At 37.8% G+C, this 18173-nt stretch overlaps 1 protein-coding gene across 2 annotated transcripts in view; it reads right to left on the bottom strand.

Moving 5' to 3' along the window:
* The window catches only part of LOC145684238 (uncharacterized), a 172515-nt gene that overhangs the window by 54416 nt on the left and 99926 nt on the right, over positions 1-18173 (bottom strand). For both annotated transcript variants that reach the window (XM_081756341.1, XM_081756342.1), the window contains exon 3: positions 8626-8778. In XM_081756341.1, coding sequence (XP_081612467.1) covers positions 8626-8778 — 153 coding nt within the window. The remainder of the gene's footprint in view (positions 1-8625; positions 8779-18173) is intronic.

The raw sequence follows: 18173 nt of genomic DNA, 5'->3' as shown, positions 1-18173 counted from the left end.
TACTATAGTAATATTTCTAGTTTACTGTACAGGTTATTCGGTTTATACTGGACCAAACTGGAAACACCACTGCCATCTTGGTACTGACGCTCGAACGACGAATCTAGTGTATTTGAAGTTAGGTAGATGGATATCGCCAAATGGCGGTTCAATTAAACCATTACTAATAACGCTATATCATGGATCTTTCTCATGCTCGTTTTTCCTACATACACTCGGGAGAATGGATTCACACTCGGGGTAACTACTGCAAAAGCTACTGTAACCTGTCATACAAACCATGAACCCTGACGAAACAGTCGCCCACAAAAAGCACCAGCGGAGTAATATAAATAGTCCTGAAGGGAATCCGCCGATTGATTTGTCAGAGAAATCCACTGACCGAGCCAGCGATTTGATTTGGCACTTTCAACTGTGAATTCGTAAGTGGATCCAGCTGAGGTGCGTCCGTAAGACCTATTCCCGCGCCACATTGAAGAACGAAAAACGAACTGCAGGAAATTGTATGAAAAGTCTGGAGGAGTTAAAATGATAGACAATCGTCACAAAACATACATCCATATCACTCCTCGTAGTAATATTCGGGTTCAGATACCATGACAACGATTTTAAGAACCGATGCAACTTCGTTCACCACAGAAGAGGAAGTTTTCAATGTCGGTTTACGGTTGTTACGGGATTCTGTTATGCAAAGAAGTTGTTGATACGCGAAGTTCATGAAAATATGAAAGTGAATGAAGCATACTTTCAGGAATTCATTACGACACTGGTCTTTCGGATCGACATCCCACAATTGTACGGTGCAAACGCAAACCAACTAAGAATCCACATAAAGAAGGCCAGGTGTCTACTAAAATTCCAAACTGAAATTTCGTGACTTTTTCGTGACCTTTCCTTTACCAAACCATAAAATTTCGTAACATTCAAAAACTAATAACAGCGTCTATATTTTTCAGCACTTATCTTTACCTTATCTCTACTTTCAAAGGTTGTTCCCTGAAGCGATAAAAACTTGGCTGTCTTGTCACAGTTGAATAAACTGGTTAAATACATAGGTGGTTTCGGCGATGCGATGCGATTTGCATCGCCACTGCTCAATGATGCCAGCTAAAGGACAGTCTTAAGAGCAAATTTGAAGTGAATTAGGCCGAATTTTCATGCATGCGATAGAAGCGTGTTTGCTTGCGATTTGGTAGCCTCTAAAGCCGAGAATAGACATTTTTGGTGGTGAATTTTACGTTGCATAAATTAAAATTTTCCAGTCTGTACTTATATTCGTACAGATAAAAAAAAAAATCGTGACTATACAGCTAAATTTCGTGAGTTTCATGACCGTTTTCTAATTTCGTGACTTTTTCATGACTTTGGTGACCGATAGACTCCCTGAAGGCTTCAAATTATACATCCAGAACATCTCTTGAGTTTTTATCAGAATATGGGACAGAAATCAAGAATTTACGTCATTCAATTTCAAGATATTATTGTGAAGAGAATTTAATACCAATCCAGTAAGTATTAGTCTCTGAAAAGCTTGCAGGAAACAGTGGGACCGAATTCCCTTACCATGCTTCGCCAAAGCTAGCTCCAATGGAAACTGCGATGGTGGCCGATAGTTCACAGTGCTAGCTGTCCACCAGAATATCATCTGTGATGACAAAGATTCATGTAAGGTGAGTACCGTTCAAAATCGATTCGATATAAACCGAACAACCTTCTGTTAAGAAACTTCTCAAATAACGCGAATAACAACTACAGAAACATGTTCATAAGCAGGAGTAGGACGAAATACGTAGGCATAATTGTAAAGAAAAAATAAAAGTTCTCTATTGAATCTGGAAAAGAACCCCATACAGCTTTAATTAATGTGGATGGTATTTAACGTGCCTTTAGTGATGTTTAAGTGGTATATCTACTTCTTATCATTTCAGGATCAGGTGGTTAGGATGTGTGACTATGCCGGCCATTAGAATCTAAAACACACTTATTACAGCAAATAAACCCATTAACAAAATATAGTTCTACAATATGTTTGCTAAAGATTTTTCTCTAACCTACTTGTGGTACTCGTAACAAGATGAAATTCCAAGTGAATAAAGATACATGTTTACATGTGACATAGTGCACGTTGTAGATCTGAACTCGTCATGATTTTGTTTTATAGGCAACGAGATACAGAAAAGTGTAAGCATGAAGCCGGTGAAATACAGTGCAGTTATCAAGGTGGCAATTTTATTGAAAAGTCATAAATACTGGCAGCTGCAATTCAAAGTCTGCACGCGTAGGGAGTCTGCTATTCCATATCGACCGTAAGAGCACGATCGAAAAGACGAAGAGCTGCCGAGTAACAATTAGTAGAGTAGCTGACGGTGTCAATGTGAGTGTAAAGTTAGAGACAATAAAAAAAGCAATCCAGGGGCATTCGCATATAATGCGGATAGGATTAGCATATGGGCCCCCATTTGCTTTCATCTTTTCATCTGCTTCCATGAACTTTTAACCATATACAACACTAGCAGCGTTCACCCCGCTTCGCTGCGGTCACCCCGGAACGCAATAAACTTTGTTACTTAGATAATTTTTACTTTTTCGCTTTCAAGTGATATGATAAAAACCATAGAAGATTGCAGTAAATCTTAACATTATATCGCCTGTCATTTATGTTAACCCGCCCCGCTTCGCTGCGGTCATCCCGGTGCTGGCATATTGTAAAAGTGTCTGTAAAAATAAGCAAATCAATTAAAAAATTTTAAACAGAAGATTCAAGCTATTTTCCGCTGTATATCGCCTGTCATTTATGTTAACCCGCCGAGTGACATGGTCATGCGGGTTGCATATAAATACGTTTATTTTTACCTATGATGAACTAATAACAAAGGATTTGTACGTTATGGACACTTGAATGGTCAATTATCTCAAGACACTGGTAATTAAAAATTAAAGTGATATGATAAAAACCATCTAGGGTCCAAATCCTAATAACCCCCCAAAAATGAAAGAAATTGGTTCAGCCGTATTAGCGTGATGAGCGGACAAAATATTGTACGTTCTCTTTTATATATATAGATACACAGGATTAGACATAAGCTCATCACCGAAGTTCATCTAAATAGCGGCAGCATTATACCTCCCCATCCTCTAAATGACACATATCCAACACTCTGCTATGAAGATTATGCTAACTAGGCTGGATTTTTTTCTATTTTTTTAATTTGCTTTGAGCAAGTTGCGGAAAAGTCATTGGGTTAGAGTAGTTTGCATGCGAAACTGCAGATATTTTTGGTCAACTCCTTTCCCTGCCTCAAGGAGACCAAAGTTATCACCAGTTAACGTCAGGCAATAAACACGTCACGGGTCTCCCTCACCCTCTTTTTTCTTTTAAACTTCTATACCAAGGAAACTGCTTTCTAAGGTAGGGCTTGTAAGCTTTAATGTTTTTAATGTGATTTTTTAAAACTAATTTTCACGCTATGAAGCGACGATGTATAAACATCATGTATAAAAATGTAGTTTTGTGTAAGTTTTCTTGATTTCTTTTGGAGATTTGTACTTTCTACTTGTTTTCAGCGACCTATTATTATTATTATTATTATTATTATTATTATTATTATTATTAATGGCATGTCATTTCTCCATCTAAATTTGAAAAAAAAATGTTTAGTGACTCTTATTTGGATCGTTCTTGCAGCTTTTCGTTAATTTTGAATCCACTCTGTAATGTTCTGAAATCACCACGAGGAGGTGGCTACACTCGAGTTCAGCTTATCCACCCTCCCCTGTTTTTATTCATTCTTCTGTTCAAGTTAGCTAGCTTGTTCGTCTTCACATGACAAAGCTTCATTTCAAATACTGGCATATGCCAAGGAGAAGTCAGTTTTGCTTGGTTGTGATATTTTCTCGAATCCTAACACTGCCTTCGAAGCCTCCGTTACTACAAGCACGATTGTGTCAACATCTTGAGTATGGCATGGACATAACACAATGTTGTTATAATCTGCCTGCAGCATTGCGTTCTTGATTTTTTTTTTTTTTTTTTTTTTTTTTACAAATTAGTTCGTCGTTATCAATTTGGTCAGCGATGGTTCATTATCTGGATGGAAACCAATTAATCATGTAGTAACTGATTGATGTAAAGTTTGATTTCGGGGACGATGAACTCCTGTTAAGTTCTTTTTTTTTTTTTTTTTTTTTTTATCGGCATTTCTTGATATGATTCGATCTCAATGTCCTATTGTCAATGCTTTTGACCGTTCCAGGATGAGCGAAAAATCAATTAATACGTACGGATGAGTGGACAAATTATTTCATGTCTTCTGGACGAAACAGGCCAATTCAATGAGTTTCCATAAGTGCCAGAATGTCCACAGTGCGATGAGTGTAACTTAATTTCGAACCACACAGGAGCATAGACTTGAACCACGTACTAAACCAGCCAAAGTAAAAGTCCTTAAGGCACAAGGTATTCACGTAAAGATACCGTCCAATGAGATTGTACAATTGATCTAGGGGTTTTCATCAGCAGGTTTGGCGAACATGTGCCACTAGAGACAGTTCAATATATGATTAGTATATATTGTTGGTCGTTGGTCGGTAATCAAATCTTTGAAATCAGCATTGCTTTGACAAATTGGACTTCAATCGGTTGGAAAGAAATCAGAAGTAATTTTCACAGGAAGTCAATCTTTTTCCAATCGGACTAGACAGTGCCTTAAAAAGCAGTTTGGCAAAGCACCATCGAAGTGTTCAACTAGTGGCGGAGAGAGAGTTCTAATTCGTCTATATGAAAGAGAGACACAATCCTCTGCAACTCCTTCCCTAACTTTTCATCCACACATGACATTACTCTACTAAATTTACCTGTATTGTCCATTCCAAAAGATAACAGCTTTGTCTCACACAACTACCAAAAGGGCAATTCAGGACGGTGGTTGTTAGTTGTTGCCAGATGTCCGATGTTATTAGGTAGAAGAAGAAACAAGAAAGAAAAAAGGAAGCAAGTGAGAAATAAAAACATAGCGTTATTACTTTTTGTGATAAATTAAATAAAAGAAATTGGAGAAAAGGGGACGTTTGGCAACTTCCGCTCTTTCTAATCAAGGGTCGCCTATAGTTTTCTTAGATTTTTGGCCTATTGACAAAGGACAGAGCCATGTGGATGTTCCGTGCATTTACATGAATGGGGGTTCTCTTGTTCTAAAACCGTCTATATTTACATTAGTTCTATCGCATCCAATGCTAGTTATAAAAAGTCTGTTCCACTTTATTCACGAAACTGGAGAATTACTTTCTCCTAGTATGTCTCCATGCCCTAAAAATGGAACAATCCGTTCAAGATATTTTGAGTCGGGTTCCTGTACTAACAAATAGTGCTCTTCTTGTATCTCTCTTCTGTAAAATTTGTTTCTAACTTCCTCCTGTATTCGTGGGAGACCCGGATTCGATTCCCGGCCGGAGCTCATGTGGTTCGGATTCTACCTTAATCAGTAGGTCCCGTCTCATACAGCCTCGATGCTGAAAGGGACGTTAAACTCAAAATCAGCTCAATTCCTCCTGTATTTGTGGGTCACGTAAGAGCTCTTTCGTGGCTAAGCGGTTAGCGTACGCGCCTTTGGCATAGGAGACCCGGGTTCGATTCCCGGCGGGAGCTCATGTGGTTCGGATTCCACGTTAATCAGTAGGTCCACGTCTCATATAGCCTCGCTGCTGAACGGGACGCTAAACTAAAATCAACTCGTGGGTCACCTTTCCATCCATTAAAACCCGCCAAGTTTATATTTCGTACCAACGTCTTTCTTCAAATTACACACTAGTTTGTCCTTCTCCGACGATTTTTCGATTTATCTACTACGTTAGAACCGTCTTCCAAAGTGACAACGACGGTATCCTGAAGAGCTGTTGATCTGTCTGAGATTCCTACACGAAAAGCAGCATCAGATACGTGAGACAGTGTCAAGGGAGCTTGTGAAGAAATATTCTTTTTGTATCCAGGTCCAGCTTCTAATTAAAATCAAGTAATAATATTTGATTCACCCTGTTTAACCTCTCCTCACTCGTGAGATCAACGATGTTGGGTTTGTCACACGTTATATTACGTTCGCTCTTCGCTTCTCATTCTTCAAAATTCTTAAACGCAGTGAAAATTCAACAAAGGCGCTTCCAATACAAAAACTTCAGAAAAATTCAATAAACTAACAACGATTCGTGGTTATATTTATTCCATTTCATTACAATATTGAATCGTTAACAACAATCTATATATTAAAATACTAGGTTTATATGTTTGTGGTCAAGAAGAGTTTATATGTTTGTGACCAATGCTTTTGACAATATCTGAGAAACCATAAGCTCTAGAAAGATGCCGTTTTCACTGATCGATTCCAAATTTTGTGTAGATTGTTCACTTCTAACAGAATGTTTTTAAAAATTGCCGTTATTTCTCTATTACATTTTTAGGGGTGCACTGGAAGTATTGAAATTTTAAAAAGTAAAGCGCCATATCCTACGAGTTATACATTCCAATACCACATATTTATATACGGAGTTAGTATATCTCTCCGGTGTTTGTTTCATGGCCAAATGATAATGAAAAACAAAGGATAATCATTTCTCTAGCCTAAGAATCTTTATTGTTTGGAGTGTTTTGTCCAATGAACACCACATATTACTGATATTATAATTAATTGTGTGGCTAGTGTATTTGTTTATTACATACTGTATGCAAGAAGAAAGAAAACACTGATCATACATGAATTAGAAACTCCAACCGAAAGTAGGCCCAAATCTTGCAACGGTTCAAGATATTGAAAAAATAATCGAAAAAATTTTCCTTTAATTATGATACCCCTTGCCGATTTTTATCAAGACGTCTTTCATTTGTGTCTGTAAAAAACATATACAGATGTTGTGAGGAATGACAAGGAGATTCATGCTCATATGTGCATGATGCGCTGTGTAGAGAGCGCAGGTTCAGCTAGTAATAATTTAAAAAGTCACACTTTTTTTATTTTAAATTTATGATAAACAACATGTTCTACCTTAATTTTTCTTTTATTCAGTGCTTAATAAGAAAATTGCGGCCCGTGACATGCTTGTCTACCTTCGGCAGCTGAAAACCTTGACCTTCTTGAGGCAGGGAAAGGAGTTAACCAAAAAATCTGCAATTTTGCATGCAAACTATTATAACCGAATGGCATCTTTTCTGCAACTTGCTCAAACGAAATTAAAAGAAAAAATCTAACCTCCCCTAATGCTCACAGTCTTGGAACCACCAAAAAAATAGTAATTACAGATTTTCTAGCAGAAAGGACTTATAATAATTGGTACATCATTACCAATACATACAGCTGCCACCCCCCTCCATAAAAGGAAGGGGTATGTCCATGTCTAAATATGTCTATGCATTATAAAACATTGCTCCTGACCACAATTCTCATGTTACAGTAATGGATGCACTGCCCTACGGTTAAGTCATTTTTAATCATCTCCTGATTTACCCGAATCTGCGTCGCCTTAATTTCACAATGTTTTTTTCTCTAAAGATACTTTTGAAAGGAAAGCACTTCGCAGATGACCGACTATTCGGGTGTAGTAACAACTGCATTTCCAAAACGCAGAATTCTACAAAACAGTCATTTTACTTACAGATTCCTGTAATTCCTAAATCTTCTTTAAACTTTCCAAGTTTTCGACTCTCCCCTGGCGTCTTAGTCACGAAGGTTAAAAACAGGAAGAAAAATAATAGAAACATCAAGGAATAAAAATGGAACGGACTTACCAAGGGAAGGCCTGTGTTGTATGGAAACACGTTGTCAAGTACGTCGGTAATATCCAGATGAAAATGATGCCACTTCTACCTGATGGAGATTACCAACGTACTTGACAACGTGTTTCCGTAAACACAGGTCTTCCTTTGGTAAGTCTGCCCCATTTCTATTCCTTGATGTTCCTATTCTTTTCCTTCCTGTTTTTAACCTCCGTGACCAAGACTCCAGGGAGAGTCGAAAGCTTGGAAATTTAAAGAAAATTCAACAATTACAGGAAATTGTTAGTAAAATGATAGTTAGAATTCCTGAGTGTGGTTTTACATTGTCTGAAGTTTACAAAATATGTTTCTGCAATTCCATAAAACAATGTGAAGTCTGTGGTTCTGAGTAACAGTCATTCAGAGAAGGACTAATGTAGCCACGCCAACTTACGTACTACTTCTTCCACCAGCTTATGATATGAGAGGGAATATCTTTATTGAATGCCTCTCGTAATAGATCAACACAAAAGTAAATTATTGACCCAATTTATCTTCTGTCCTTCTAGGTTAAGAGTTCACAACTTCATTCAAATGATTTCCCACTAGCCCTATGATGCCAGAATTTGTCATAAATGTATGTATTCTTCCTGTTTATTATTTTGTACAAGTCGAATGAATACACAAATTTCTACATCTACATATATTGGGTATAGGCCTCTATATACATCTACATAGGGTGACTCTATTGATATTCAAAATAATAAAGGTATTTCGCGAAACAAAAAAAAAAAAAAGCAAAACTAGCATGCATTTATCATGTTCATGCAAACGTGGTTTATCTAACTACAATAAGAAAGGGTGAAATCATGCAACAACTACACCACCTCTTGCTGGCAGGACCAATGTCAGTGCACTTTCCATCCACAGCAATTTGACCATCTGCCACCACAGCGGGGGCACTCGCATCATGTTTATAATTAGCTGCCTCTTCAGGATTCGTTATTTTCACTCGGCCTTCAACACCTAACAGGTCATTCCTGTGTCAGAAACGATAATACATCAATACACACATACATATACACATAGTACATTTGCACAAGAAGCAAAATTAACAAATATGCACAGCACTATACAATAATAATTCAAGCCACATAAAGCAATACGCTGTACATTATTGAATAATACGAAACTAATACAGTATTTTAAATAAACATATTTGGTAAGGATGATGCAATGTCTAAATAGTAATGGTAATTTCTAGCGTCTCTGTTGTATCAGCACGGCAACCTTAATTGTGAAGCCATGATACATTGTAGAAGACTGCAATTTGTGTACCTATAATCTGAACTACCACTGAACTTCGTTACTGATTCTTGTGGAATATTTAACCTTTAGACGCATGGACCGTACACTTCTATACATCTGATGATAAGCTTTCCCGCGAGACAGGTAACACACCGGAGTCTGAAAAGATACGTTCAATACAAAAGGCCTCAACTGTGAGGCAAGACGGTGCACTTGCGCCACGACAATATCGCGCCTGAATACAGTTCATACGACAGTGCTGTTATGCAACGGGGGGGCTGGAAAATTCTTTCGCACCCACCGAACAGCCTGAATCTGACCCTGTTTGATTTCAATCTTTTCCCCAAAATAAGAGAACATCTGCGTGGTAAACGATTAACATCATTCCATTTGACTCAATACCGCAAGATATTGTAGGAGAGCCAAAGGAACAAAGCCAGAAACTTTGAATCAACTGGAGATAAGGATTTCTTCCCATTAATTAAGAGTCTGCTCAGGTACAAATGGTTTGCAACCAAGATTGTTACTTCTAGCAAACTGAACAAGATTATACAGGTACATATCTTTTTCCGACCAGTTTACGAGTTGCGTCTTTAAGGAAGAAAGAAAGAAAAAAACAGTAGACTGATATTGACGGGTATGTTTCTCACCGTTCTCATAATGGAAATATCTATCTATCTATCTATTTATATACAGGGTGTTTGAAAACAACACAGACGTTTGGAAGGTGATTCCTGACACCAAGATAAGACAAAAAGTATAGACCATCGTGGGTGCACTTCCTATCGGAGTTATAGGCTGCCAAAAACATGAAAAAATGAAGTGTAAAGGTTCATAGCTCCAAAACTATGAGACTTGCCGTAGTCGGGTCAAGACTTCACTTAGAAACTAATATGTGCCCTATCCAAAAATCCACGTTTCAGAATCCTAAGGTACTCACGAAGCAATTTTTATAGGGGGAGTTTGGCTACGGTCACATAATTTGAAGTACTCTCAACTGCCTCTATAAAAATTGTTGCAGAAGTAACGCAGGATTCTTAAACATGGATTTTTGGATAGGGTTCCATACTAGTTCCTAAGTGGAGTCTTGACCCGACTACGATAGGTTCCATAGTTTTGGAACTATGGACCTTCAAACTTCATTTTTTCAACTTTTTGGCAGCCTATAACCCCGAAAGGAGGCATTTATGCACCCACGATGATCTATACTTTTTGTCTTATCTTGGTGCCACGAATCACCTCCCAAACGTTGTAGGTGTTGTTTTGAAACACCCTATATATATATATAACCCTATATAACAAACTCGTGCGTAACTTCTCACGGGTGTCGCCAGAAATAGCAGAAGGAGCCATCGCATGCACGAGGTTGATGGACGATAGTTTGGACGCCTTCTGTACGTCTGCATTACAGGATCGCGAGAGGGGAAGAAATTGACAAATATAACTATGTACTCAATTTCACCTTTTTTTTTTTTTTTCACTTATGATCGTTGCTAATTTGTTACAATGGGAATTTAAAGACGTACCGTGTCGGCAAAAGTGACAAGGTGAATTCCGATTATCAGATTAACACCTTAGAACCTCGCCACGGTATCCTTCGTCCTTATGGGAGATAGACAAATCTAGTATGGCTGCATCAAGACAAAAAATACCTCTCACTCGACAGTTCTCTTCCTTCAACAAATGACAGAAGAAACTAGTATCGGAGCCACTCTCTTCACCCACATTCCAGTGAAATATCTGGATGTCTTACTGATGAACTATTCGGTTTTCCCAAACGGGCCTTGGTACAGTGGAAATCCCAGCACCATTGATGACCTGCGGAAAGTGTGAAGACGAGTAATTGTGACTGGACAAGTCTACACTGTGTGCCAGCCTCTTCTGATAGAAGGATAACCACAACAGTGCAGTGTCATCACATGCATCATCATCAGGAGAGCACCATGAGATCTGAGATAGGTGCATGTCAAATCGTCATTATAAATCGAAAATAACCTCTTTATACGTTTTCTTTGGCTAATCATTTTATAATTCAGCACAAAATATAAAGGCGTTTTAGTAAGTTAAAATACTGTTCCCTAATTTCTTTGTACGAAGAATTTTTATGTCCTAACATTTCATTACTAACTTCATCATGCTCACAAATACGGTTGACTGAGTAATTTGATGCAGAGAACACTGCAGTTGCCATCTCCCTCGTAACAACTCTCTTCGGCCTCGGTGCAGTAAGATATTTGGAGGACCTCATTTATACATATGGTTTCCTGTTTGGATCTGCAGGACATTCTCTCCTCGGGAACACTTCTGCAGCAATGGCTGGCCTTCAACTTCTGGGATCATGAATGGAAAATCTTTAAAAATTCCACCTTATAAAACAAATTTTTATTCGAAATCTTTTACAGTACGCACTATAAGGCAATGGGTTTAATTCTGGATCCAATTTAAAACACTATTTTACTATTTAAAAGGAAATTAAAACATTTTCTTGAGGCAGATTACCAGTTATCAGTATATCACCTAAGTTATTCCCCTGTGCATTTTCTTCTGTTTTATTTTTCTTTATTTATAATGTTCTTTCTATGTATTTTGTACATTTTCACTTGTATTTTGTCATTCTCTCACGAATTATTACACGGTGAAATGTAAGAAAAGGTAAAGGGCTTTAACTTCGTCATTTAAAGTAAGCTAATCAAGAAGTAAATAAAGTAATTGATTAATTAATTAATGAAACCAAGTCAACTTATTAGACCTGCCGACTTTAACAAAAACATATAAAGTTTTAACGCTTACCACACCGATATATTGAAGAGTAATTTCTAGCTATTCTGCATTCAAGGTCCCAGCCTAAGCTGGCTATCTGCAGGATATTGTGCACTGTACAATGCAAGATGATCTAATTGTTTTAATATTTAAATGATGTTTTACTTTTTTTGAACTTTTAGTACGATGTGCTACCGTATACATATGGAAAATTCTCTCTATCGGTATGTCTTTGTAAGACATATTACCTGCCGAAATTACCGGCCTTGGTTCGAAAAAAAGTTTTCTTCATACCTACTAATCGTAGTTCAATGAAACCCGTGGCAAGTAAGACTATATAGTAGTATTCTTCGAGGTATCATTTGAGTTTAACGTCCCTTTCAGCAGCGAGACTATATGAGACGGGATCTACTGATTAACGTGGAATCCGAACTACATGAGCTCCCGCTGGGTATCGAACCCGGGTCTGCCATCGAGGTACCTACCTTTTGTGCAGGTACCTAAATCTGCGGTCCAGATAAAATTTGTCAGAATTTTTTAACAAATGTCCTTCGAGAATTATTTCTACATAAGAAATAAAACCCTTTTACGTGCAAAACTATTGGTCAATTCTTGTGTATTAAAATGGATTTATTAAAGGTCTTTAGCATCTATTCTCCAGTAACAGTATGTCTTGATCACTGAAAAACTACAGGCGATATGGCATACCACCGCACACAATCTCACTTCGACCACTGATTCAAACGCTTGATTTAATCTGAAGGCAATGACGTACGAATTATGAATTTAAGGCAATTACGGTATGAACACCAGGTTCATTTTATTTTATTTTTACGGTAGTAAATGCTAAAAGAGTAAAGTTGTGCCCCTTAAAAAAAACCTCCATAATAACACAAAATTCTTGGTGACTATTAATATTGTTCAATCCATACATGTCACACGAAGGAAAGAATTTCCCACAAGTTCTAAAATACCCCCCCCCCCAAATTTTCAAGATACATAAGTACAGTGGCGGATCGAGAAAGTAAAAAGTAAGGGAGGATGCAGCCAGAACCCAGACTATGATAGGTTTATCATGAGTTTACAATTTTTGATGGGTCCTTCAGAAGTTTCCAACCTAACTCTCTCCGAATGGATATTATGGCTAGATTGGGCGTTGACATTGTGGATCTCAAGTATTGTTTTACACACTGTACAACAGAAAAACTGAAACTATCTGATGTTTCAAAAATTTTACAATAAAGAATAAAAAGCAACGCTTACTATAAACTTTATAATATATATATATATATATATATATATATATATATATATATATATATATATATATGGCCGGATTTAAGTGGGTGCACCGGTGCACGTTCACCACCACTCCTTCGTTGTAAATATACACTATCTAAAATCAGAAGCTAGTAGTGAAAATAGCAACATTTTCCGAAACTTTCTGCCGTTATGTTTCCGTTTGGGGCTTAAAAGGAAGACGAGTTTTGCAAAAGCAATAGTTTAAGTCGGTTTTCTGAAGGTTGAAGGAAAAGGATTCAACAAGCAAAACAATATAACATTTATCAAATAGGGGAAGAAAACAGAATCCAGGGGGAATTTTTTTTTTTCCTACATATCACTTGCGACCCTGGTTAAAATACTCCCACCTCCCCCGTTCTATCGTCGCATGGCACTTTGTCCAGTTTCAGTGTGATTGATTATTTTGATAGTTATTGGTACACCCCACTCAGAAAATCCTGGATCCGACCCTATATTTTATATATATATATATATATAGCTTAAATTATTTTTGTCGTTCAAAAACTGGGGGGCTTTGGCTAGATCCCTTCTGAAATCAAGGAGATTGTATAAAGCACTACTGTACTGCTAAGCGATTGTAGCCACTTGAAAGCACAGGAAAAAAATAAAGATACGGTGAATATCAAGGTTAATTTTGTACCTGCGGACGAGACACGTCAGTTTAAACACAAGAAATCACATCTATATGCCATAAACATACATCCGATAAACGTTTTCAAGAAAAAAGTGTTAACAACAAAATCCGCTGTTTCACAGTTCAGCGAACTTGTAGTAACAACGAAAATATTTTTTTCTCTCTTTCTTTTTCAACGATAAATTGCCGAAGGAAATCACACGATAAAACACTTATACCCATTCTTAATCAGAACGGAAGATTAATTTTAATGTTGCGTTAACTGTACACTGCACAAACGAGTTAAAGGCATTTTCGATCATAAACTTTTAAGTTATTACGACTGTAGCTCAAGTCTCCCCAACACAAGCACACAACACATTAAAGGAAGAAAGAAAAAAAAAAGAAAGAAAAAAGTGACACATATGCGATATAAACAAGGCTTAATTTGCTTGATAGGAAGAAAGAGGCTTGGTGTCCTGTGCCACAGAAGACCAGAGTAAATGGAAGTTGTACGAGTAATCCCAAACCATTTTATGTAATCTAGAATGCAACGGCTAATAAAGAACGATGAAACCGACGATTAGCCAATCAATATGTCCGAAACACATTTCCCACATACCCCCAAAATGGCTATGTTACTATTCGCGTAACTTCCACATACCCTGCACAAAACAAAGGAGTGGAAAAAAAAAAAGCCAATTCTTTGAGAAAAAAAAATCTGCCAATTAACAAAGTTATAAATCAAACTACGAAAAAAACGCTGCACAACCAATTTGGCCTACACTGCTCTAATGAAATTTCAAGGCTACCCTCTTAATTTGCAAAAGCAAAAAGTACTAGAAATAAAAACGTTTATCTTCTTATAGTGCGTAAGTTTTAAAATATACATAACGAAGATGAAGTCTTGTCAACGCTTCCTAGACCTAATGAACCATGGTCACGGTAGATAATTATATTTGCCACAGATCACTTCGCGAAGGCATCAACCTGTTTTTCCAAATTATTTAATTTATTGTTCTTTCATAGGTATACTTACCACTCGGTGGACCGAGTGGTAAGTACGAGGAGTGATCAGAAACTAAGTTACAAATCCTGCAGTGAAATGTGTATATTATTTCATACAACCAATACAGCCAACAGGTAATACATACATTAAGTTATTTTTCGACAGTCTCCATATCGGTCAAGGCATTTCTCGCATCGTGGGATGAGTTTCAGGATTCTCTTCTGGTAAAAATCCTGTTCTTGTGTGTTCAGCCACGTTGTTACGAAGTGTTTCACCTCCTCGTCTGAAGCAAAGCGACGGTCTCCTAGCCTAGTCCTAGGTGCTCCTTCAAGTGCGGGAACAGGTGAAAGTCGCTTGGAGCGAGGTCCGGGCTGTAGGGAGGATGGTCACTGATATCCCAACGAAACTGCTTTAACAGTGTGGTGGTCTTCTGAGACATGCTGACAAGACATTACTGTCTCTCCGTAAATCTCTACCAGCTGCCGGTGAATTTCAGCCGCGGTTACACGTTTCGCCCACAGAAACCGAATAACTGAGCACACTTCTTCGCGAGACCAGTTTTCCTAACGAGTCGCCATTTGTGTTTAACTACAACTAGTGCCGTAGGTGGTGGGTGGCTGGAACTCTGCACAGTTGCCAACTCTATGTATTAAAATTACCGCACACTCCTCCCCTGCACATTCTTATATAACAGACGAAACTCCTGAAATACGGCCTTGTAACTTTAGTTTCTGATTGGTATACCTACCTCCTATCGTACTAAAGGGGAAAAAAAAACTCCCTCGTATACCTAACCAAAGGAAAAAAAACACAATAAATAGAAAAATTTGGAGGAAATAGCATATTTTTCCTAAGAGATCGGTGGTAAATATATACGAAGATATTTCCAAAAGTTTCCGACTTGACACTGAAATATCTCGCCACTACGTAGTAATGAGCCATGAGCCAGTTCATTGGAGGTAGTAATATGAATCGATCATTGAGTGTTGAGTTCACACAACACATGATAATGCTCCAGTGCACACGGTTCTTGTTGTCAAGGCTGCAGTGCTAAATCTGGACAGTAGGGTGGGTGTTAAGTATTCTCGAAGCTATAGTCTTTCACAATAACCGAGTTTTGTTTCACATTTTGCGGTAAATTCGAAACTGTGTCAATTCAATACTGAAACCGGTAGTAGGAAATGTGTAACTTTCAGCTGCAATAGGGGGAATCTTTACGGTTACGAGATGGAATCTGTTCTACAGATGCTAAATTCATATCAAAACAGGAAGTTATGCTACTTCTTGCTACTTCCGGTTTCACTACAAGAGTAAGGAATAAAATGAAATATATTACTGGGGTCCTGAATCCATTCGTAAAAAAGCCGTTTTTGGTCCATGGAGAACAATATCACAACTGGACGGGTTAGTAGAACTGTACCACTTACAGTTGATATAGGAAAATAAAGTCGGTGATGAAAGTTATTTTTGTAGTACTGAATCAATATTAAAATAACTTATTGCTATCTATTACTGTTTTTTCACTATTTCGAACTGGGAATCACAATTTTTTTTACCACTTCCGTTTTGGACAGAGGAATATAGGTCGAAATTAAACTTACTCATGGATAGCTGAACCCATACCAAAAAGCCGCTTCTTGCTAGCTCGTACCATTTGTGCTTTATGCAGTTCAATATTGAAACCGGAAATGGATTTCTACCACTTCCGGGTTTAGTAGAGATATAACGGTGGAGATGGAATCCTTTCAACGGTGAATCGATTACTCAAAAAAAAAAGAAAGAAAGAAAAAAAGAACGCTTCTTCATGTAACTTGTTATTGTTGCTCTGACACCTGTCAACAGACGAACATAACCGTTCTGTAAGACTTCAAGGAGACAGTGCCAGCCATGGCAGTGGTCGAATGCTCAGCTCTAAGGTCGCATGGAGTTTCTGTAGTGACCGCGACGACTCGTAGAGCCTGGATCCTACACCAATCATAGAACTGCTTTGCCTCACGTGTGATGCATCGGAGGAATTCGGTACGATTCGTGGAATTACCTTCCGAACGCACACTTGAGAAAACGTCAAACAGCAGAAGTGCACGAACAATGTTGGCAAAATTAGAAGATATGGGGAACAAACGATAAAAACACACACACACACTTAAAGAACTGTATAACACGAACACTAACAATTGTAAGAATTAAGCGATAACAATAATAATAGCAAAAATATAAAACAACAACAAAAATGAAAATGAAACCTAGTGGCAGTCCAACAACACTGTACCCTCGGAGATGTTCTCTGTTTAGCATGAGAAATGACACTGGCAAAATTTTATGGCTGGAGGTTGACGACCCGGATTCTATTAGCTCGTGAAATGATAGACCCAGGTCAAGCTTCATGACTCCGTGCGATCACAATAGTTCGAACCAAGCTCACGCCAAACGGAAATGGTGTGGAGGACAAACACCGTGTGCGTAGATTTTTCAATTTCATCCCACTTTCTTCATTTCCATTATTATCTCCTTCGCTTTGATGTGTGATCGTGAATGTTAATCTATATAAAAGACTTCCATACTTATGCATAGTTCGGAAGCCTAAAAACAAATTTGCATTGATACTACCCAACACACCTTGGGAAGAGTAAGAGCATAAAAAGTCAATTTTTGACATGTATTTAACTACTTCGTATCTATCTCCTATATGTATAAAAATGAAAGTGACTATGTTGATCTCGATCAAATTTTCAACATAGATTAGATTCGGGCCTGGGATGTTTTTTATTATTTCACTTTGACGGTGCAACTTAGGGGAGGAGGAAGGGGGAAATATTTTAAAATGATCGAAAATGACTTACATTAGTACCGAATCCATAGTTTTCGGGGTCGCTGAGATGAATAGTGACACTTCTAATGCCGTTTAAATAGAAATTCAGTCTTACAACTTGGGGAGGGGAATATATATATATATAAATATATATATATATATATATATATATATATATATATATATATATATATATATATATATATATATTATCGAAAATGATCAATATTGGTATCGAATTCATACTTTTTGGAATCGCTGAGACGAACAGTGACACTTCCGCTGCCGTTTGAATTGAAATTCAGTCTCGCAACTTGAGGAAGGGGAAGGAGGAGGTCACCTAAAGTGACCGATATTAGTATTAATTACATAGTTTTCGGGGTCGCTGAGATGAATAGTGACATTTCCGATGCCGTTTAAATCCAAATGTATACTTTTATGTCCAAATGAAACGTACTCTCCCCGTACAAAGGACAGATACTTGGCAAGTTGATGATAATAACTTTTTTCACAAAATCGTTAGACATACATACCTCAGTACGTTGAACATATCTATCAGGTAGGGGGCGCGGTGGCTCAGTAGTAGAGCGTTCACCTAGGGTGCTTGGAGTCCCTGGTTCGATCCCAGCTCGCG

The sequence above is a fragment of the Thermobia domestica genome, chromosome 4 (assembly GCF_964235325.1).
Source record: "Thermobia domestica chromosome 4, izTheDome1.hap1.1, whole genome shotgun sequence".
In the NCBI taxonomy this organism is placed as follows: Eukaryota; Metazoa; Arthropoda; class Insecta; order Zygentoma; family Lepismatidae; genus Thermobia; species Thermobia domestica.
This window is presented reverse-complemented; position numbering and strand designations above follow the sequence as displayed.